Raw genomic sequence first — 19859 nt, forward strand, 5'->3', positions numbered from 1 at the left:
ACTAACGTCTGTTAGTATGTCAACCGGTTGCATGTCACACTGCACTGCAGGGATGACCACCCTCTCTGATACTCGCTGGTAGCTCAGACATGTCCCTTAAGTCAGAGTAAAATAGGTGTTCTCAGTCTACTCCATTCATAGTGCTGAGCTATAGTACATCAATAGACCCCAATAGTACATCAGTCTTAGATAGGATGTGACCTACATCCTAGTGATATAGGCCCACAGTATGTAAACATGTCAAGACAATACTAGAGTGATTCATAAGTAACCATGCCATAACCACAACAAGGACAGTGACTACAATTGTCATTGTTAGCTGCTTCTCATCCTTATGAAATGACATATTAACCATGTAATCCAGGGGAAATCGCCAATAACTCATAAGATGTTACAAAACCTCAATAAGTGAAACAAAATTCAGAGAAATCCCAGTAGGCTAACATTTCTATTTTGTCTCAAGCATTTGTAACACTCAGACAGAGTCAATAAGTAGTGCATTGATAGACTGACTCATACCAGGTCTGAAGTGTTTGAATGAAAATACAAAGCCCTGAGACATGAGGTCACAGTAAGAGGGGGTGTTCCGTTCAGTCATAGACTACTAAAAACTCAAATTTCATAACAATGAGCCACCAGTGAGAAGTATTGATCTTAGAGTACACTAGTCACTAAGTTTGCTGAGTTTGGCAAAAGTGTTGCAGCTTCCCAAGGGAGATTAGAACTCCAGTCCAGTGTGTGCATGTCTGGGATTCCATAGGGGATTTGGGGAGAGTACAAGATGTAGGAGAGAGGGGAAAACTGGGTCTGTTTCCCACAAAGGCTCAGCCTGCCTGACTCTGCTAGTGAGAATAACCCACAGACAGGTAGTTGCTTGAAGATAAGCTAGCTTCACTGAACCAGTGTTTCTTATCTATCCCATGTGTCTCCAGCCTGTAGCCTGTAGGCTGCTATGACCACCTACTGTAAACCAGGAGGTAAAGCTGAGTCTTATCCTGCAGTGATTGGGGTCCTGAGGACAGAGTTTGGAAAACTCCCTAAGGAGTTGGCATAGCCTTAATACTTTATCATATGGTGTATATCAGGCCTGGACTGAATTATAGCTCAACCAAAAGTAATCACATGCAACATGGATAAAGATTCTTGGAAAAAATATTTTTCTACAGACACTGACTGTGGGAACAGGTGTTTATGAGCGACACAGTGCACAGCACTGCTGGCTCAAGTTTTACCGCCCAACCGAGCCCCCTGGTGGTGGCCATGAGTAGCACACGTCCTGCCCCTGAGGTAACGCATTTACATTGCAGACAGGTATGTATGTGTCTGGTCTGGAGTTCCACTGGAATGAGCTGGAAGCTCCGTAGCAGATTCGTTTTAGGCCACTTTAATGAAACACCCAGTGAAAAGACAGACAGGCCCCAGGGTACTCTCAGACAGCCAATAAACACGTGGTGAAGTGGATAAACACGGCCTTCCAGACTGTCTGTCTCTCTGAGGGGGGCGAAACAACAGTGCTAAGAGGCGATGACCTCTGTGTAACTCTACGTCAGGGGGTCCTTGCTTGGGTTGAGGCTACGTTAGCTGGGCTGTTTGGGCTGGAAGGCCCGGCTGTGCTGGGAGAGCCTGGGTCCCCTGGCGTGTGCCGCAGAATGTGTCCCCCACTGAGGACGGAGGAGAAGAGAGGAGACAGAGGATGCCGGCTGCACTGCAGAGCAGAAAACATCTGGCCAGAGAGCAGCAGAGCAGACTGAGTGAGAGCCTGAGCTCCATGATCCATGCTGCCACTCCTGGGAGAGGCCTGGGTCAGGTATACTTCTAAAGCAGACCTGTCTGGCTCCTCTCTTCTCCTCCCTTATCATCTCTTCTCCCCTCTTCTCATCTCTACTTTTGACTCAAACAGGACAGACTTCATTCTAGTATGATGACAGAAGTCTGTGGTAAATCCATGCTTAAGGTAGCACCTGGAGCTATAGACTAAACTCAGTCTGAATAGACTTCTTAATGTGATTTCAGTTCTGTACCTGCTGGATAGGAATATGAGAGTGAAAGCGAGAGCGAGCGAGAGATATTTATGATTCCACCAAAGCCTTTTTTGGGGATTCTGAGAATGCAGAATTTAACAGCACTTCTGGTCTGGGAGATATACTACACTGTGTATGAGAGAGAGGCACATTAACTAAATCCTCCTGGCATTCCAATGTCAGGCGGATAGTTCATGTGGCTGCTGACTGAGAATAGCTTTTGACAAGATGCAGCAATGAACTCTATAGCCAATCAGATACCAACAACCACTGACATTGGATGACTCTGGAAAGTATCCTGAGAGGAGTCAATAAACTATAATATCTTGGCCATTGTGATTGTCATCAGAATCTAATTTATACAATATTCAGACCCTTTACTCAGTACTTTGTTGAAGCACCTTTGGCAGCGATTACAGCCTGGAGTCTTCTTGGGTATGACGCTGCAAGCTTGGCACACCTGTATTTGGGGAGTTTCTCCCAATACTCTGCAGATCCTCTCAAGCTCTGTCAGGTTGGATGGGGATTGTTGCTGGACAGCTATTTTCAGATCTCTCCAGAGATGTTTGATTGGTTTCAAGTCCGGGCTCTAGCTGGGCCACTTATTGACATTCAGAGACTTGTCCCGAAGCCACTAATGCGTTTTCTTGGCTATGTGCTTAAGGTCATTGTCCTATTGGAAGGTGAACCTTTGCCCCAGTCTGAGGTCCTGAGCGCTCTGGAGCAGGTTTCATCAAGGATCTCTCTGTACTTCCGTTCATCTTTGCCTCTATCCCGATTAGTCTCCCAGTCCCTCCCGCTGAAAAACACCACGACAGCATGATGCTGCCACCACCATGCTTCTCCGTAGGGATGGGACCAGGTTTCCTCCAGACGTGATGCTTGGCATTCAGCCCAAAGAGTTCAATCAGGGTTTCATCAGACCAGATAATCTTGTTTCTCATAGTCTGAGAGTCTTTAGGTGCCTTTTGGCAAACTCCAAGTGGGCTGTCATGTGCCTTTTACTGAGGAGTGGGTTCCGTCTGGCTACTCTACCATAACAGTCTGATTGGTGGAGTGCTGCAGAGATGGTTGTCCTTCTGGGAGGTTCTCCCATCTCCACAGAGGAAATCTAGAGCTCTGTCAGAGTGACCATCGGGTTCTTGGTTACCTCCCTGACCAAGGGGGACCTTCAATGTTGCAGAAATGTTTTGATACCCTTCCCCAGATCTGTGCCTCGACATAATCCTGTCTCGGAGCTCTACAGACAATTCCTTCAACCTCATGGCTTGGTTTTTGCTCTGACACGCACAGTCAACTCTTGGACCTTATATAGACAGGTGTGTGCCTTTCAAAATCATGTCCAATCAATTGAATTTACCACAGGTGGACTCCAGTCAATTTGTAGAAACATCTCAAGGATGACCAATGGAAACAGGATGCACCGGAGCTCAATTTCAAGTCTCATAGCAAAGGGTCTGAATACATGCGTAAATAAGGTATTTGTTTTTAATTTTGTATACATTTGCCAACATTTCTAAAAACCTGTTTTCACTTTGTCATTATGGGGTATTGTGTGTAGATTGCAAAGGAAAAAATATATATTTAAAAAATGTGGAAAAAGTCAAAGGTTCTGAATACTTTCCGAAGGCACTGTAGCTCCATTCTCCATTTGAATGTTGCATCATTAGGAAGGTCTCGTAAGAAAGCATTCTACGGTCAAGTCTACATCAGTTGTATTAAGAGCATGTGACAAATAACATTATATTATTATTTTGATTGTAGGTATTGTAAGAAACATCCATTTGAAAAGATAATCGCATTCTATGAATTCTGGCATGCAAATGGGCATTCATCTTTTTGATCATATTGTGATACAGCAATAACTAGACTAGATTTTACATTTCAATATCATTCTCATTCATCTTTATCTGACATATTTTTTCAGATATAAAACTGACTTCAAGGGATGCCTAATGTGATGTCTAGTGCCCTCTGTTGGTCATCTTTACCAGCTTGTATACATACAGTAATAGTACTTTAATTAATGTAGTGGTCATTTTATATTGTAGCGAACGGCAGGGCAGTGAAGCGAACCCAGGTAGTTAGTATGAAAGGCAAACACCCTACGCATGGCGCCAATAGGATTAACCCATTTGGTGGGAATTGTAACGTGGTTTGTATAGCGAGTTTCGCTACAGTATTTCAAAAAGCACCTAGATTCAACACAGCCTGTTATGGTGTCGGACTGCCCCAACCTGGAAGGAGACTGGGCTAAAATGAACTCTCTCAGTGGGCATGAGTCTCAAAGGACTTTCCAGTGAATTATTTCGCTATCTCTGGGTTATGGGAGGGGTATAGATGTAGGATCTTAATTAGATCACTCTTTTGTTGCTGAGAAAAGGTCAATGATCTCTTTATTGTAGGGTGGAGCGACCAACTAATGTTTTTCCTCAGTATAAAACCATAAACCTTATCTGATTATATCATCAAAGTGATAAGCTGATTTCACAGAAGATGGATCCATGAAGATATGCCCAAGCCTCAGGCTGAATATTATTGTGCAGAAGTCCGATCATGTGAATGACACAATATCACAATAGTAAGTATACGTGTTCAAAAGACAGTACTTTCACACAGTGATAACCTCACAATGTCTGATCAGATTGAAATCCTGATAAATAATGTGGCCATACATTTTATAATTTTGTCTTTTCTCCAAACAGATAACTGTATCACTAACATTGAGAAAAGGTAACACCCTTCAATCTAATTTGATAGGGAAAACATATTTTCTTTGTGGGAGATGAAACAGAAAAAGTCAATTGTCCAAGAATGAGATGTAATCACCTGTGTATTACAAACATTAGCAACACCTTCCTAATATTGAGTTGTACCTCCTCATAAAAGACTAGACCTAAAAAAAAAACTGTAAAAACACCAGGAAATCAGCTCCAAGTGATTTTAATTTTGGAAATCTGTACCCAAGTATTCCCACGCATAATAGAGAGACGTGATTGTATACAAATGTAATCAAGGTTTGAAATTATTGTGCTTTATTCAAATATTATATCTGTTCGGGCTTCTTGCTGTCAATTTCCTGTCTACAAATGATTTGTAATTATGTCCTGGCCACCCGACCATCAGCTCAAGAAATAATCGGCCCGCAGCTGAATCTACACTCTTAGAAAAAAAACGTGCTATGTAGAACCTAAAAGGGTTATCCATAGAATAACTGTCCCCATAGGAGAACCCTTTGAAGAACCCTTTTTGGTTCCAGGTAGAACACTTTTGATTCCGTGCTATAAAAACTATAAGGAAGAGGATTCAATGTCTGTGTCATTTACCATAAAAAGCCTCTCTCATAACAGGCAGTAAACCTTTGCACCCTGGTATCTCTTCTGAGTGGAATGCATTCCTCACACACAGCTGAACTAAACTGGGTGCTCTTCTGAGTGGAATGCATTCCTCACACACAGCTGAACTAAACTGGGTGCTTGAGAGTGAAACAGAACAAAGTAAACAAAACATGTTGACAAATGATGAATTAAGATATAATGGGCTCCCTAAATCCAGGAGTTGGGCTCAATCACAAACATTGGGATTTAAATTGAAACATTGAAGTTCAATTTTCAACTGACCCCAAACCTGTTACCAATAAAACACAGTTGCTAATATGCTAGGACAAAGAGTCAGCGGTCATTAGCTTTACTAATGTCTGCCATATCTGATCCAACAGGTCTAAACTACTGATACTGATAAAGTGGTGAAGGAAATAGTGAAAATAGAGAGGAACTAAGGAAACGTCCCATAATGTCCTTTAATGATTGATAAGAATGCCTATTGATAAGAGCTCGTCATCAAAGCACTCCACATATCAAACATTTTATAGACTGGGATGAACTTTGTCCTTTACTCAGCCGGCTTAACTATATCAGCCACAGTGGTTAGCATGACACCTTGCCTTGACAATCCCTGACAACCATTTGGTGAAGCGGTAATCTGGAGTATACTTAGAGCCTAAACCCTAAGGTTTTCCAAGTTTCAGACATGATAGACCGAAATATGAAAAATGTTCTGGTTGTATCCATTGGATTTTTATCTCTGTTCACAGCATACGGAGGACTTCAGAGTTTACAGGTAGGAAACTCAACATACTATAGATCTTGGATGATTGGTCCTATCGAATTGCTTCAATGAAATTCAACACTTGAACATCTGGCTCTGGAAAATTGATGGCACCATCTCTTTCCTGTGTTACAGAGCAGTCTGAATGCAGAGGACGGGATGGGGGTGACATCTCTCAGTGTTATCTATGCCTCCATCATCCTCTCCTCCATGTTCCTGCCACCCATTCTCATCAAAAACCTGGGCTGCAAATGGACTATTGTTGCCGGCATGGGCTGCTATGTGACCTATTCAATTGGAAACCTCTATCCAGGATGGTAACGCAAAACTGTCTAAATCCTCTTCAGACCTTTACTGTTACAGCTTTCTTTCTTCATGATTGAAGCATGTACCTCCCTAGTACCCCAAAGAGTAAAGTTGGTTTCACGTTTAAAAGTTTATTAGCCTCTTGCACAGGGGTACAGCAGGTGTAAAACAGTATAGTGAAATTCTTACTTGAGAGCTCTTTCCCAACAATACGCTTATAATAATAATAATAAGAGGTAGAAAATTTAATTAAAAACACACAAGAAGTACAATATAATTTGAAGTACTGTGCCAGTACCTTATTCAATATGCAGGGGTACGTTTATACAGAAAAAGTGACTGGTAGTAAGATATACACTGAGTGTACAAAACATTAGGACTTACCAGGTGAATCCAGGTGAAATCTATGATTCCTTATTGATGTCACTTGTTAAATCCACTTCAATCAGTGTCGATCAGTGGTTCCCAATCTTACTATAGTCCCATACCCCTTTAAACATTCAACCTCCAGCTGCGTACCCCCTCTAGCAGCAGGGTCAGCGCACTCTCAAATGTTGTTTTTTGCTATCATTGTAAGCCTGCCACACACACACTATACGATACATTTATTAAACATAAGAATGAGTGTGAGGTTGTCGTCACAACTCGGCTCGTGGGAAGTGACAAAGAGCTCTTATAGGACCAAGGCACAAATAATAATATAATAATAATCAATCATTTTGCTCTTTATTTAGCCATCTTACATATAAAACTTTATTTGTTCATCGAAAATTGTGAATAATTCACCACAGGTTAATGAGAAGGATGTGAATAACTCACCACAGGTTAATGAGAAGGGTGTGAATAACTCACCACAGGTTAATGAGAAGGGTGTGAATAACTCACCACAGGTTAATGAGAAGGATGTGAATAACTCACCACAGGTTAATGAGAAGGGTGTGAATAACTCACCACAGGTTAATGATAAGGGTGTGAATAACTCACCACAGGTTAATGATAAGGGTGTGAATAACTCACCACAGGTTAATGAGAAGGGTGTGAATAACTCACCACAGGTTAATGATAAGGGTGTGAATAACTCACCACAGGTTAATGAGAAGGGTGTGAATAACTCACCACAGGTTAATGAGAAGGGTGTGAATAACTCACCACAGGTTAATGATAAGGGTGTGAATAACTCACCACAGGTTAATGATAAGGGTGTGAATAACTCACCACAGGTTAATGATAAGGGTGTGAATAACTCACCACAGGTTAATGAGAAGGGTGTGAATAACTCACCACAGGTTAATGATAAGGGTGTGAATAACTCACCACAGGTTAATGATAAGGGTGTGAATAATTCACCACAGGTTAATGAGAAGGGTGTGAATAACTCACCACAGGTTAATGAGAAGGGTGTGAATAACTCACCACAGGTTAATGAGAAGGGTGTGCTTGCACATAACTCTGCAATGTTGGGTTGTATTGGAGAGTCTCAGTCTTAAAAAAATTCTCCACACACACGCCTGTATGTAGTTTTCATGCTAGTGAGCGCCGAGAATCCACTCTCACATAGGTACGTGGTTGCAAAGAGTAACAGTGTCTTAACAGCGTGATTTGCCAAGGCAGGATACTTTGAGCGCAGCCCAAACCAGAAATCTGGCAGTGTACCCAAGTGGCAGTGTACCCAAGTGGCAGTGTACCCAAGTGGCGTCGGGAGCAACTGCTTGCACGTGCGTTACCATTCCACTATGTCTCCCTGTCATGGCTTTTGCGCCATCAGTACAGATACCAACATGAGCAGCAGCTACATTTGGCTACCTATGGACCGTTAGTGGAATTCCCGCAAGAGAGTAACGGTTAATGTGATTGGATGTTACCCTGTACCCCAGTTTGGGAATACCTGGTGTAGATGAAGGGGAGGAGACTTAAAAATCCTTATTTAACCACCCGTGAGACAATTGAGACAAAGATAGTGTATGTGTGCCATTCAGAGGGTGAATGGGCAAGACAAAAGATTTAAGTACCTTTGAACGGGGTATGGTAGTAGGTGCCAGTTGCACCGGTTTGAGTGTGTCAAGAACTGCAACGCTGCTGGGTTTTTCATGCTCAACAGTTTCCTGTGTATATCAAGAATGGTCCACCACCCAAAGGACATCCAGCAAACTTGACAACTGTGGGAAGCATTGGAGTCATCATGGGCCAGCATCCCTGTGGAACGCTTTCAATACCTTGTAGAGTCCATGCCCTGACGAGTTGAGGCTTTTATGAGGGCAAAAGGGGGTGTAACTCAATATTAGGAAAGTGTTCCTTATGTTTTATACACTCAGTGTACATGTAAACAGAGCTGAAAAGTGACTGGTAGCAGGAATATCAAATCAAGTGTTATTGGTCGCATACACATGCTTAGCAGATGTTATTGTGGATGTAGTGAAATTATGGTGTTCCTAGCTCCAACAGTGCAGTAATATCTAACAATAGACAACACACACAAATCTAAAAGTTAAATAATGGAATGAAGAAATATGGAAATATTAGTACTAGTTCGGAGTATCAATATATCACAAAAGTGAGTACACCCATATTTGAGTACATCTTTTCATGTGACAACACTGAAGAAATGACACGTTGCTACAATGTAAAGTAGTGAGTGTACAGCTTGTATAACAGTGTACATTTGCTGTCCCCTCAAAATAACGCAACACACAGCCATTAATGTCTAAACCGCGGGCAACAAAAGTGAGTACACCCCTTAGTGAAAATGTCCAAATTGGGCCCCTAAATATTTACAAAAATGTGAGGGGTGTACTCACCTTTGTGATATACTGTATATGTATATACAATATATATGTGATGGTTTGTATAGACATTGACAGTATGTGGATAGAATATGTAGTATAACTGAAGAATAGGTGGATATAATAGTATATGTACAGCAATAGTTAAATAGGATGGCCTTGACTAGAATACAGTATATACACATATGAAGTGGAACAGTATGTAAACATTATTAAAGTGACCAGTGTTCCATGTCTACAGTTGAAGTCGGACGTTTACATACACCTTAGCCAAATACATTTAAAAACTCAGTTTCACAATTCCTGACATTTAATCCTCATAAAAATTCCCTGTTTTAGGTCAGTTAGGATCACCACTATATTTTAAGAATGTGAAATGTCAGAATAATAGTAGAGAGAATGATTTATTTCAGCTTCTTTTTTTCCCCAGCCTTCCACAAGCTTCCCACAATAAATTGGGTGAATTTTTGCCTATTCCTCCTGACAGAGCTGGTGTAACTGAGTCAGGTTTGTAGGCCTCCTTGCTCGCACACAATTTTTCAGTTCTTCCCACAAATGTTCTATGGGATTGAGGTCAGGGCTTTGGGATGGCCACTCCAATACCTTGACTTTGTTGTCCTTAAGCCATAACTTTGGAAGTATGCTTGGGGTCATTGTCCATTTGGAAGACCCATTTGCGACCAAGCTTTAACTTCCTGACTGATGTCTTGAGATGTTAGTTCAATATATATATCCACAATTTTTCATCCACATAATTTTCCATCCTCATGATGCCATCTATTTTGTGAAGTGCACCAGTCCCTCCTGCAGCAAAGCACCCCCACAACATGATGCTGCCACCCCCGTGCTTCATGGTTGGGATGGTGTTCTTCGGCTTGCAAGCCTCCCCCTTTTTCCTCCAAACATAACAATGGTCATTATGGCCAAACATAACTATTTTCATCAGACCAGAGGACATTTCTCCAAAAAGTATGATCTTTGTCCCCATGTGCAGTTGCAAAACGTAGTCTGGCTTTTATATGGCGGTTTTGGGGCAGTGGCTTCTTCCTTGCTGAGCGTTCTTTCAGGTTATGTCGATTTAGGCCTCGTTTTACTGTGGATATAGATACTTTGTACCGGTTTCCTCCAGCATCTATAGTGGTGATTTGCACTTTTTACACCAAAGTACGTTCATCTCTAGGAGACAGAACGCGTCTCCCTCCTGAGAGGTATACCGGCTACATAGTCCCATGGTGTTCATTCTTGTGTACTATTATCTGTACAGATGAACGTGGTACCTTCAGGCATTTGGAAATTGCTCCCAAGGATGAACCATACTTGTGGAGGTCTACCATTTTCTTGGCTGATTTATTTTGATTTTCCCATGAGGCACTGAGTTTGAAGGTAGGCCTTGAAATACATCCACAGGTACACCTCCAATTGACTCAAATGATATCAATTAGCCTATCAGAAGCTTCTAAAGCCATGACATCATTTTCTGGAATTTTCCAAGCTATTTAAAGTCACAGTCAACTTAGTGTATGTAAACTGCTGACCCACTGGAATTGTGATACAGTGAATTATATGTGAAATAATCTGTCTGTAAACAATTGTTGGAAAAATTACTTGTGTCATGTCCTAACCGACTTGCCAGAACTATAGTTTGCTAACAAGAAATTTGTGGAGTGGTTTAAAAACAATTTTTAATGACTCCAACCTAAGTGTATGTAAACTTCCGACTTCAACTGTATGTACATAGGGCAGCAGCCTCTAAGATGCAGGGATGAGTAACTGGGTGGTAGCTGGCTAGTGACATTGACTATGTTATGGGCAGGGTAATGGGTGGAGGCCGGTTATTTAACAGTCTGATGGCCTTAAGATAGAAGCTGTTTTACAATTTTCTCTTAGTACTGAGCAAAAACTTAAAAGCAACATTTCCAATGATTTTTACTGAGTTACAGTTCATATAAGCAAATCAGTCAATTGAAATAAATAAATTAGGCCCTAATCTATGAATTTCAAATGGAATCTTTTATTTCAACTCATTAAACATAGGACTAACACTTTACATGTTGCGTTTATATTTTTGTTCAGTATTTATATACTTATGGTAGTATACTAATGGTAATATATACATGTAAACGGGAGTTATAGTGACCAGTAGCAAGATAAATAGATAGATACTAATGGTAATGAGTAATGACAATGAATAATCAATGAACAGCAGCATAATGGTCGTAATATATCGATTTTAGAAGCAGCGTAGGAGTGAGGGTGTGTGTGCATGTGGGTATAAGTGTGTGGCGTCAGTAATGTGTGTGTGAGTGAGGGTGAATGTGACTGTGTATTAACTTGTTATTACCAAGTAGAGTTGGGATTATTATTTAAATGCAAGTTAATAAAACAAATCATATGAGAGTGGTGTCCATTGGCAAAATTGTTTACACACATTGTATGAATCCTATCCTGGTCTGCTATGCTTCCTGGCCTGGCCTGTCAGTAGAGACTTAAGCTTACAAACAGTCTGATGCTAACCATATCAATCTGTCCTCGTCCAGGTATACTCTGATCCCCACCTCTGTGATCCTGGGTATGGGAGGGTCTCCACTCTGGTCTGCCAAGTGTACCCTTCTCACCATCAGCGGCAACCTGCAGGCCCCTAACGAAAACAAGGCGGCAGCGGATGTTATCAATAAGTACTTTGGCATATTCTTCCTGATATTCCAGTCTTCGGCTGTATGGGGAAACCTCATGTCGTCGTTGATATTCGGTTCAGATACAAATGGAAGTAAGAAGGAAGTGCACACATACACACACTTACGTACACATGCGCAACAAGAACAAATGCAACTTGTTTGTGAAAGCAGTAACATTTATAAGTTAAAGGCTAACTGTAGGCTAAAGTCAATCATGTGTAGTCTACATTTATGACACTTGTTCTTGCCCGACCATCCTCTATGGTACCATCTGTCATAATATCTTTATGTCCTCCTAGCTAACATCACCATGGAAGATCTACAATATTGTGGTGCAGGTGTGTGTGCTGATATCAATTCAAACTCCACGACCAAAAAACCAGCACAACAATTGGTTTGGACGCTAGTCGGCTGCTATATTGGTAAGAATGTATTATTGTTTCTCAGTGTTGTAGGTTGATGCTAGTGAAATGTTCTGCTGCGACTATGTTCAGTGTGTGTAACTGTTGTGTTTCAGGGGTGGGTGTGCTGGCCATGATCATAGTGGCAGTATTTCTGGATAACATAGACAGAGATCAGGCCCGGGAGTTCAGGGAAAAGAGGGAACCATTCTGGAGCACCTTCCTGGCCACGTTTACACTCCTGAAGGACAAGAGACTCGTCATTCTCATCCCTTTGACCATGTACAGTGGCTTTGAGCAGAGTTTCCTCTCTGGTGAATACACAAAGGTGAGGTGACGACAAGACATATGGTTCATACTCTGCCGCTAGGAATCCAACATGGAAGAATTCTTAATCAACGTAAGAGTGGCTAAGAGTAATGCGTGTGACCTTCCTGTGGTGTGTTTCCATTGCAGAACTATGTGACCTGTGCATTAGGAATCCATTTTGTTGGCTATGCGATGATATGTTTTGGAGCCGCAAATTCGTTATGTTCCTTTATGTTTGGGAGGTTGGCAGAATACACTGGAAGAGCCCCACTGTTTTGCTTGGGTAAGAAGAGCTTTCCAATAGAGACATTAACATTTTCATTGGTACACAGATGTGGATCTTATTTTGTCTGCCAGTTTGCTACAGCAGGAACATAATCCTGCAGCAACAGGACATGTGGATTATAATTTCGATCCTACATCTGCAGAACACATATGTAAAGTCAGATTCACTCACTACTCACCTCTCTTACAGCTGCGGTGACCAACTTTTCCTGTATCCTGGCTCTGTTGTTCTGGAAGCCTCACCCAGACCAGCTGCCAGTGTTCTTTGTGTTCCCTGCCCTCTGGGGCCTGGCAGATGCTGTGTGGCAGACACAAACCAACTGTGAGTTGAGCTATCATTTATGTATTACATGTTAGGTACATTTAGTCCAGGACTGAGGTAACAAGGGTTTTGTTCTTGTCTGCAGCACTGTACGGGGTTCTCTTCCCCAGACAAAAAGAGGCAGCATTCGCTAACTACCGTATGTGGGAATCACTGGGATTCGTTATAGCCTTCGCCTACAGTACCTTCATCTGTTTGGAAATCAAGCTCTACATCCTCCTGGGAGTTCTGATCCTCTCCATGGTAACCTATTTGTGGGTGGAGTACCAAGAACGCAAGAATCCTACTCTTCCAGTGGAGGAGGGAGTATACAACACAGACTTCTCAAAGGAAAATCACATCCTCAATCAGACCAGCTTGTAGACAAGACGTGGATTTGTTATGTACAGTATGTACATAAGGGAATGACACCCAGTGAGAGAGATCTGGAGATCACCATTCTGCCACTGTCATTGCCAACCCCAATGGGAGACTTTTCTAGTGTGACAAAATGAGAGGTTTTGTGAATCTCTATAAAATGTATTATTCTCACACCATCTTGACCCTGAATTATGTGTATTCATTTTCTCTGGTTGCACTTTTTATGCAGAATTCCTGTACAATTCAGATTTAAACGTCAACATTTTAATGTTATTTTTAGGTCATGGCTGCTATGTTGAATTCAAATACATTGTGTTATGCTAAACTGTAACTGAGAGTGGAATACAGTACTGAGTCACTAATAAAGCAGATCAAACTTTAATCTACCATGGAGTTAAAACTATTTAATAACAAATTGTTCTGTAGTCCCAAGTCTTTGTGCCAACAATACGAGTGGTAGAGCACAGCAGGGTCATCACTAATAATGAAACTACTTCCTCTTACATAATTGTTTTTGGCTTACGATGAGGCTACTCAGGGTGGCTCTGTGCTTCTTCAACCACAAGCAAATGTTGAATAAAAACAACTGATTTACCTTTCAGTGAAAGACTTATGGTGTGCTTTGCTTATAATGGTGTCTGGAAATACAAAAAGGGAATGAATGTACAATTATTTCTCGAATCTCTCACTACTGCTATTTTTACAGTGATACATGCTCCTGTATTTATCACTGTATTCATTGTAGGGGTATTTTTTTAATACAACTCCAATGAAAGCCCCACTTGGAACATCAAACTGTGACAAGGCACTCATTTTAATCGTATGTCTGACTTACCACATTGCTTTATTAGGGCATAGAGCTGATTTAAAAGTGGTTTTACAAAACCACCCAATTAAAACATTGCATCAACTACACGATTCAATTAGTTGCGCATTACAGAACAATTAAGTTCATAAATGACTAATTGACGTACTTCGGGGCCAAAGTGTAGCAACTCTGAGCTTATATTAGATTGCACACCATGAACTGCTGTATTTTCCCCCTGACTCGACAAGCATAACCACAGAGAAAGTGGGCCGAAGTATGAAAAATGTCCTGGTTGTGTCCTTTGGATTCTTGCTGTTGTTTACTGCGACTGGAAGCCTTCTGAATCTACAGGTAAGTATTGGTAGAATTACACTGAGGCATGCATATACGCTAAACCAGATCATTATTTGAGCAACATCTGTTATTTTATTAGTAATGGTTGGAATCTCTCATTTGTTCTTGCTTATGACATTCACTTATGTAGACAAGGTCTTCAAATGCATCGTAAAGCTTTAGACGTTTAAACAAATAGGTCTATCCCAGTCAATGCCAGAACTATTACTGGGGTTTCCAGGACTGTTGTTCATAAAAGCTGTCTGAATAGACTTTGTTCCTTGTATTTTACTACTACGTTACAGAGCAGTTTGAACACTGAAGAAGGAGTAGGTGTGGCCTCAGCAAGTGTGCAGTTTGCCTCCATCATTCTGTCCTCCATGTTTGTTGCCCCCTTGGTTATAAAATACCTGGGCTGCAAGTGGACCATTGTTGCTGCGATGGGATGCAATGTTGTGTACACAGTTGGAAACTTCTATCCAGGATGGTAAAGCTATTACTGAAAGATATGTAATACTATGTTATGTATGACGTGGCTTTGCTTTGTGACAAAATGTCCACACCTACACATTCCTAGCTTGTTACAAAATTATAGGCTCTTGGCTTGTAATAAAACCTGATAACAAGATATGTTACTAGAGTTACATGACAACACAACACAACACAACTGAGCTCAGCAGTCATCTTTAGAAAGACAGTGCTGAGATTTATTAAACAGAGAAATGGTTACTGACAATGTCACGCCCTAACCCTCTATTTGGTTTGGTCAGGGTGTGCTGTCCCTGATTGAGAACCATACCCGAACCATTCCCTCCTTTTTAAAATGTTTTTACATTTTAATATTTATTTATTTTTTGAATTTTACCCCCTTTTCTCCCCAATTGTTTGTAGTCACTATCTTGTCTCATCGCTACAACTCCCGTACGGGCTAGGGAGAGATGAAGGTCGAAAGCCACGCGTCCTCCGAAACACAACCCAACCAAGCCGCACTGCTTCTTAACACAGAGCGCATCCAACCCGGAAGTGCTGGCCCGCCACAGGAGTCGCTAGCTTGCTGGCCCGCCACAGGAGTTGCCAGTGCGCGATGAGGCAAGGGTATCCCTACCGGCCAAGCCCCCCCTAACCCGGACAACGCTATGCCAATTGTGTGTCGCCTCACGGACCTCCCAGTCGCGGCCGACTGCGACAGAGCCTGGGCGTGAACCCAGAGTCTCTGGTGGCACAGTGGTCTAAGGCACTGCATCGCAGTGCTAGCTGTGCCACCAGAGACTCTGCGATGCACTGCGAAGCAGTGCCTTAGACCACTGTGCCACCCGGGAGGCCCTTTTCCCTCCTTTCTGTGTGGGAAGTTAACTTTGATTGTGGCACTTAGCCCTTAAGCTTCACGGTTGTTTTTGTATGGTTTATTGTTTTTGTCGGCGTCATCCTAATAAAGAGGAATATGTACGCTCACAACGCTGCGCTTTGGTCTACTTCTTTCGAAGGCCGTGACAGACAAAACATATAGTACATTGTCAAAAGTTTTAGAACACCTACTCATTCAAAGGTTTTTCTTTATTTTTACTATTTTCTACATTGTAGAATAAAAGTGAATACATCAAAAATATAAAACACATATGGAATCATGTAGTAAGCAAAAAGTGTTAAACAAATCAAAATATATTTGAGATTCTTCAAAGTAGCCACCCTTTGCGTGGTTGACAGCTTTGCACACTCTTGGCATTCTCTCAAGCAGCTTCATCTGGAATGCTTTTCCAACAGTCTTGAAGGAGCTGCCTCCTATGCTGAGCACTTGTTGGGTGCTTTTCCTTCACTTTGCGGTCCAACTCATCCCAAACCATCTCAATTGGGTTGAGGTCAGGTGATTGTGTAGGCCAGTCATCTGATACAGCACTCCATCACTCTCCTTCTTGGTCAAATAGCCCTTACACAGCCTGGAGGTGTGTTGGGTCATTGTCCTGTTGAAAAACAAATGATAGTCCCACTAAGCACAAACCAGATGGGATGGTGTATCGCTGTGGTAGCCATGCTGGTTCAGTGTGCCTTGAATTCTAAATAAATCACAGACAGTGTCACCAGGAGAGCACCCCCACACCATTACACCTTCTCCTCCATGCATCAAGGTGGGAATCACACATGCGGAGATCATCCGTTCACCTACTGTGCCTCACAAAGACACACCGGTTGGAACCAAAAATCTCAAATTTGGACTCATCAGACCAAACAACAGATTTCCACCGGTCTAATGTCCATTGCTTTTGTTTCTTGGCCCAAGCAAGTCTCTTATTATTGGGGTCCTTTACTAGTGGTTTCTTTGCAACAATTCGACCATAAAAGCCTGATTCACAGTCTCCTCTGAACAGTTGTTATTGAGATGTGTCTGTGACTTGAATTCTGTGAAGCCTTTATTTGGGCTGCAATTTCTGAGGCTGGTAAATCTAATGAACTTATCCTCTGCAGCAGAGGTAATTCTGGGTCTTCCTTTCCTGTGGAGGTCCTCATGAGAGCCAGTTTCATCATAGCGCTGGATGGTTTTTGCATCTGCACTTGAAGAAACTTTCAAACTTCTTGACATTTTCTGGATTGACTGGCCTTCATGTCCTAAAGTAATGATGAACTGTTGTTTCTCTTTGCTTATTTGAGCTGTTTTTGCCATAATATGGACTTGGTCTTTTACCAAATAGGGCTATCTTCTGTATACCACCCCTACCTTGTTATAACACAACTGATTGACTCAAACGCATTAAGGAAATACATTTCACAAATTAACAAGGCACACTTGTTAATTGAAATGGATTCCAGGTGACTATCTCACAAAGCTGGTTGAGAGAATGCCAACAGCTGTCAAGGCAAAGGGTGGCTACTTTGAAGAATCTAAAATACATTTTGATTTGTTTATCACATTTTTGGTTACTACATGATTCCATGTGTGTTATTTCATAGTTTTTAAGTATTCACTATTATTCTACAATGTAGAAAATAGTAAAAATAAAGAAAAACCCTTGAATGAGTAGGTGTGTCCAAACTTTTAACTGGTACTGTACTTACAAATAAATATCACTAACATAGGAAATCATGTAAAGGTTCATCTGAAATGCCTTAGTGTCCATTGCGTGACCCTAAACTGAAATTCCCATGCACCCCAATAGGACACACAACCCCTCTATCTAGTGTACTGATTGCTCACTGTACTGTATTATACTGTGCTGCCTTGTCTCTCTTAGGGAAACCCTGCTCCCTACTTCAATAATCCTTGGATTTGGGGAATCTCCTTTATGGTCAGCTACAAGCACCTATCTTACCATAAATGGTAGAAAACAAGCAGAGAAGGACAAAAAGAAGAACCAAGATGTGATAAACCAGTACTTCGGGATCTTGTTTCTGCTGTACCAGTCTTCAGCAGTCTGGGGAAATCTAATGTCCTCCATTGTCTTTGGGCAAGACTCAACCTCAGGTCAGTGTGACAATAATGGATTTCCACTGTAAAGAGGCAAAACGTGGCATGGCATACCTTATCTACAAAGCTACATCTTGTGTGTAATTCACAATATTGACTCATTTACACTATTGACTCACACATTCTATGTTGCATTGAAATGCTGTGTCAATGAGTTGTGCCTAGAAATTGTGTTTCATTGTGTTTACTACTGTATTTCTCTCCAGTCAACATCAGTGAGAGTGATCTACAGTTCTGTGGAGTGGGTAGCTGTGGCAACATCAGCGAGGCCCCAAGCAATTCCACCAGACCACCGGAGAGATTAGTGCACACTCTGATGGGCTGCTATGTTGGTGAGCCTACTTCCCAATGACAGCAGTACATCAGCTAAACAACTTACGATAGCCAAGGCAACATACAATGTTTCATAATGCAGTTTTAATCAAGTTGTGTCTTGGTTTTTGCAGGTGTAGGTGTGCTGGCCATGCTCTTAGTGGCTGTGTTTCTGGATAACATTGACCGAGATATGACACTGGAGTTTAGAAGCAACAAGGAGCCATTCTGCAGCACTTTCTTGGCCACGTTTAAACAGCTAAATGATAGGCGTCAGGTGTTTTTGATCCCAGTCACTGCCTACATTGGTCTGGAGTTGGGTTTTCTCAATGGGGAGTACACCAAGGTACAGTATGTCTAATAACAATCCGATATTCCTTATAGATACTGTAGGGTACCTAAGTGATTCTGTTGACTTCTCGTAGGAATATGTGACCTGCGCTTTGGGACTACATTTTGTTGGATATGTGATGATTTGCTTTGGTGCCACAAGTTCCCTGTTTTCCTACGCATTTGGGCGTCTGTCACAATATTCTGGACGGGTAGCTCTTTTCGCTTTGGGTAAGACTCAAGCTATATATTTTAGTGAGAGCTCTCTCGAACAATATCAATACTATAAGACTCATCACTGGCCATATAAATACTGTAATTTTCCTCTGGCAGCCACAACCACCCAGTTTACCTGTATCCTGGGTCTGTTGTTCTGGAGGCCTCACCCAGACCAGCTGCCAGTGTTCTTTGTGTTTCCTGCCCTCTGGGGCCTGGCAGACGCTGTGTGGCAGACACAAACCAATGGTGAATTAGTTACTATATTTTTGCATTCAGATCCTTCCATAGAAACATAATACATTTACAAGCAAAGCACAATGAATTATTTGAGCTTGATTAAATTCTCTTTATATATTTTTCAGCACTCTATGGTGTTCTCTTCCATGGCCAGAAGGAGGCAGCATTTGCCAACTATCGCCTATGGGAGGCTGTGGGATATGTAATAGCATTTGCTTGTAGCCGGTTTCTCTGTGTGAATACCAAGCTATACATCCTTATGGGAGTTCTTCTGCTCTCAGTGACACTTTGTTTTTCAGTGGAATATGGTGAATACATTAGCCCTACACCAAGTGAGGACAACACTATCGATACGAAACTGGAGATAAAGAGCACAGAACTCAATGAGGATACTGATACAGAATCTGATAAAGTGTTGTAAACATTGTCAAATGTACTTAGCCACACTATGGCTATCAGCATGTGTGAGATTCTTTTTACAATAAAAATGTGAAACCCCATTCATAACATCCATGAAGTTTAATAAGGAACTTACTGTACTGAGGTAACTCATTAAATCCATGATTTATTACTGAGAAGATATTTAAGTATATGTCT

General features: G+C 41.6%; 2 protein-coding genes across 2 annotated transcripts; both read left to right on the top strand.

The window, feature by feature from the left end:
* Positions 1 to 5943: 5943 nt before the first annotated feature.
* Positions 5944 to 14177, top strand: LOC109866608 (protein unc-93 homolog A). The gene is made up of 8 exons (XM_020455361.2): positions 5944 to 6140; positions 6264 to 6445; positions 11752 to 11981; positions 12189 to 12311; positions 12407 to 12618; positions 12747 to 12882; positions 13075 to 13206; positions 13292 to 14177. Exons 1-8 carry the CDS (start codon positions 6051 to 6053, stop codon positions 13567 to 13569), a joined length of 1383 nt encoding a protein of 460 aa, XP_020310950.1. The 5' UTR covers positions 5944 to 6050; the 3' UTR covers positions 13570 to 14177.
* LOC109866197 (protein unc-93 homolog A-like) lies at positions 14091 to 19756 on the top strand. Its single transcript, XM_031800157.1, has 9 exons — positions 14091 to 14105; positions 14579 to 14725; positions 15013 to 15194; positions 17932 to 18161; positions 18371 to 18496; positions 18611 to 18822; positions 18902 to 19037; positions 19140 to 19271; positions 19388 to 19756. Exons 1-9 carry the CDS (start codon positions 14091 to 14093, stop codon positions 19681 to 19683), a joined length of 1476 nt encoding a protein of 491 aa, XP_031656017.1. The 3' UTR covers positions 19684 to 19756.
* The last annotated feature ends 103 nt before the right edge of the window (positions 19757 to 19859 follow it).

The sequence above is a fragment of the Oncorhynchus kisutch genome, linkage group LG21 (genome assembly GCF_002021735.2).
Source record: "Oncorhynchus kisutch isolate 150728-3 linkage group LG21, Okis_V2, whole genome shotgun sequence".
NCBI lineage: Eukaryota > Metazoa > Chordata > Actinopteri > Salmoniformes > Salmonidae > Oncorhynchus > Oncorhynchus kisutch.

Bases quoted from the DNA above. Each gene is read 5' to 3' on its own strand.
- LOC109866608 (XM_020455361.2), top strand. From the start codon at position 6,051: ATGATAGACCGAAATATGAAAAATGTTCTGGTTGTATCCATTGGATTT. The intron at 12,883-13,074 runs GTAAGAAGAGCT...CCTCTCTTACAG, and splicing joins AGCCCCACTGTTTTGCTTGG to CTGCGGTGACCAACTTTTCC. The intron at 13,207-13,291 runs GTGAGTTGAGCT...TCTTGTCTGCAG, and splicing joins GTGGCAGACACAAACCAACT to CACTGTACGGGGTTCTCTTC.
- LOC109866197 (XM_031800157.1), top strand. The intron at 15,195-17,931 runs GTAAAGCTATTA...TGTCTCTCTTAG, and splicing joins GGAAACTTCTATCCAGGATG to GGAAACCCTGCTCCCTACTT. The intron at 19,038-19,139 runs GTAAGACTCAAG...TTCCTCTGGCAG, and splicing joins GGTAGCTCTTTTCGCTTTGG to CCACAACCACCCAGTTTACC.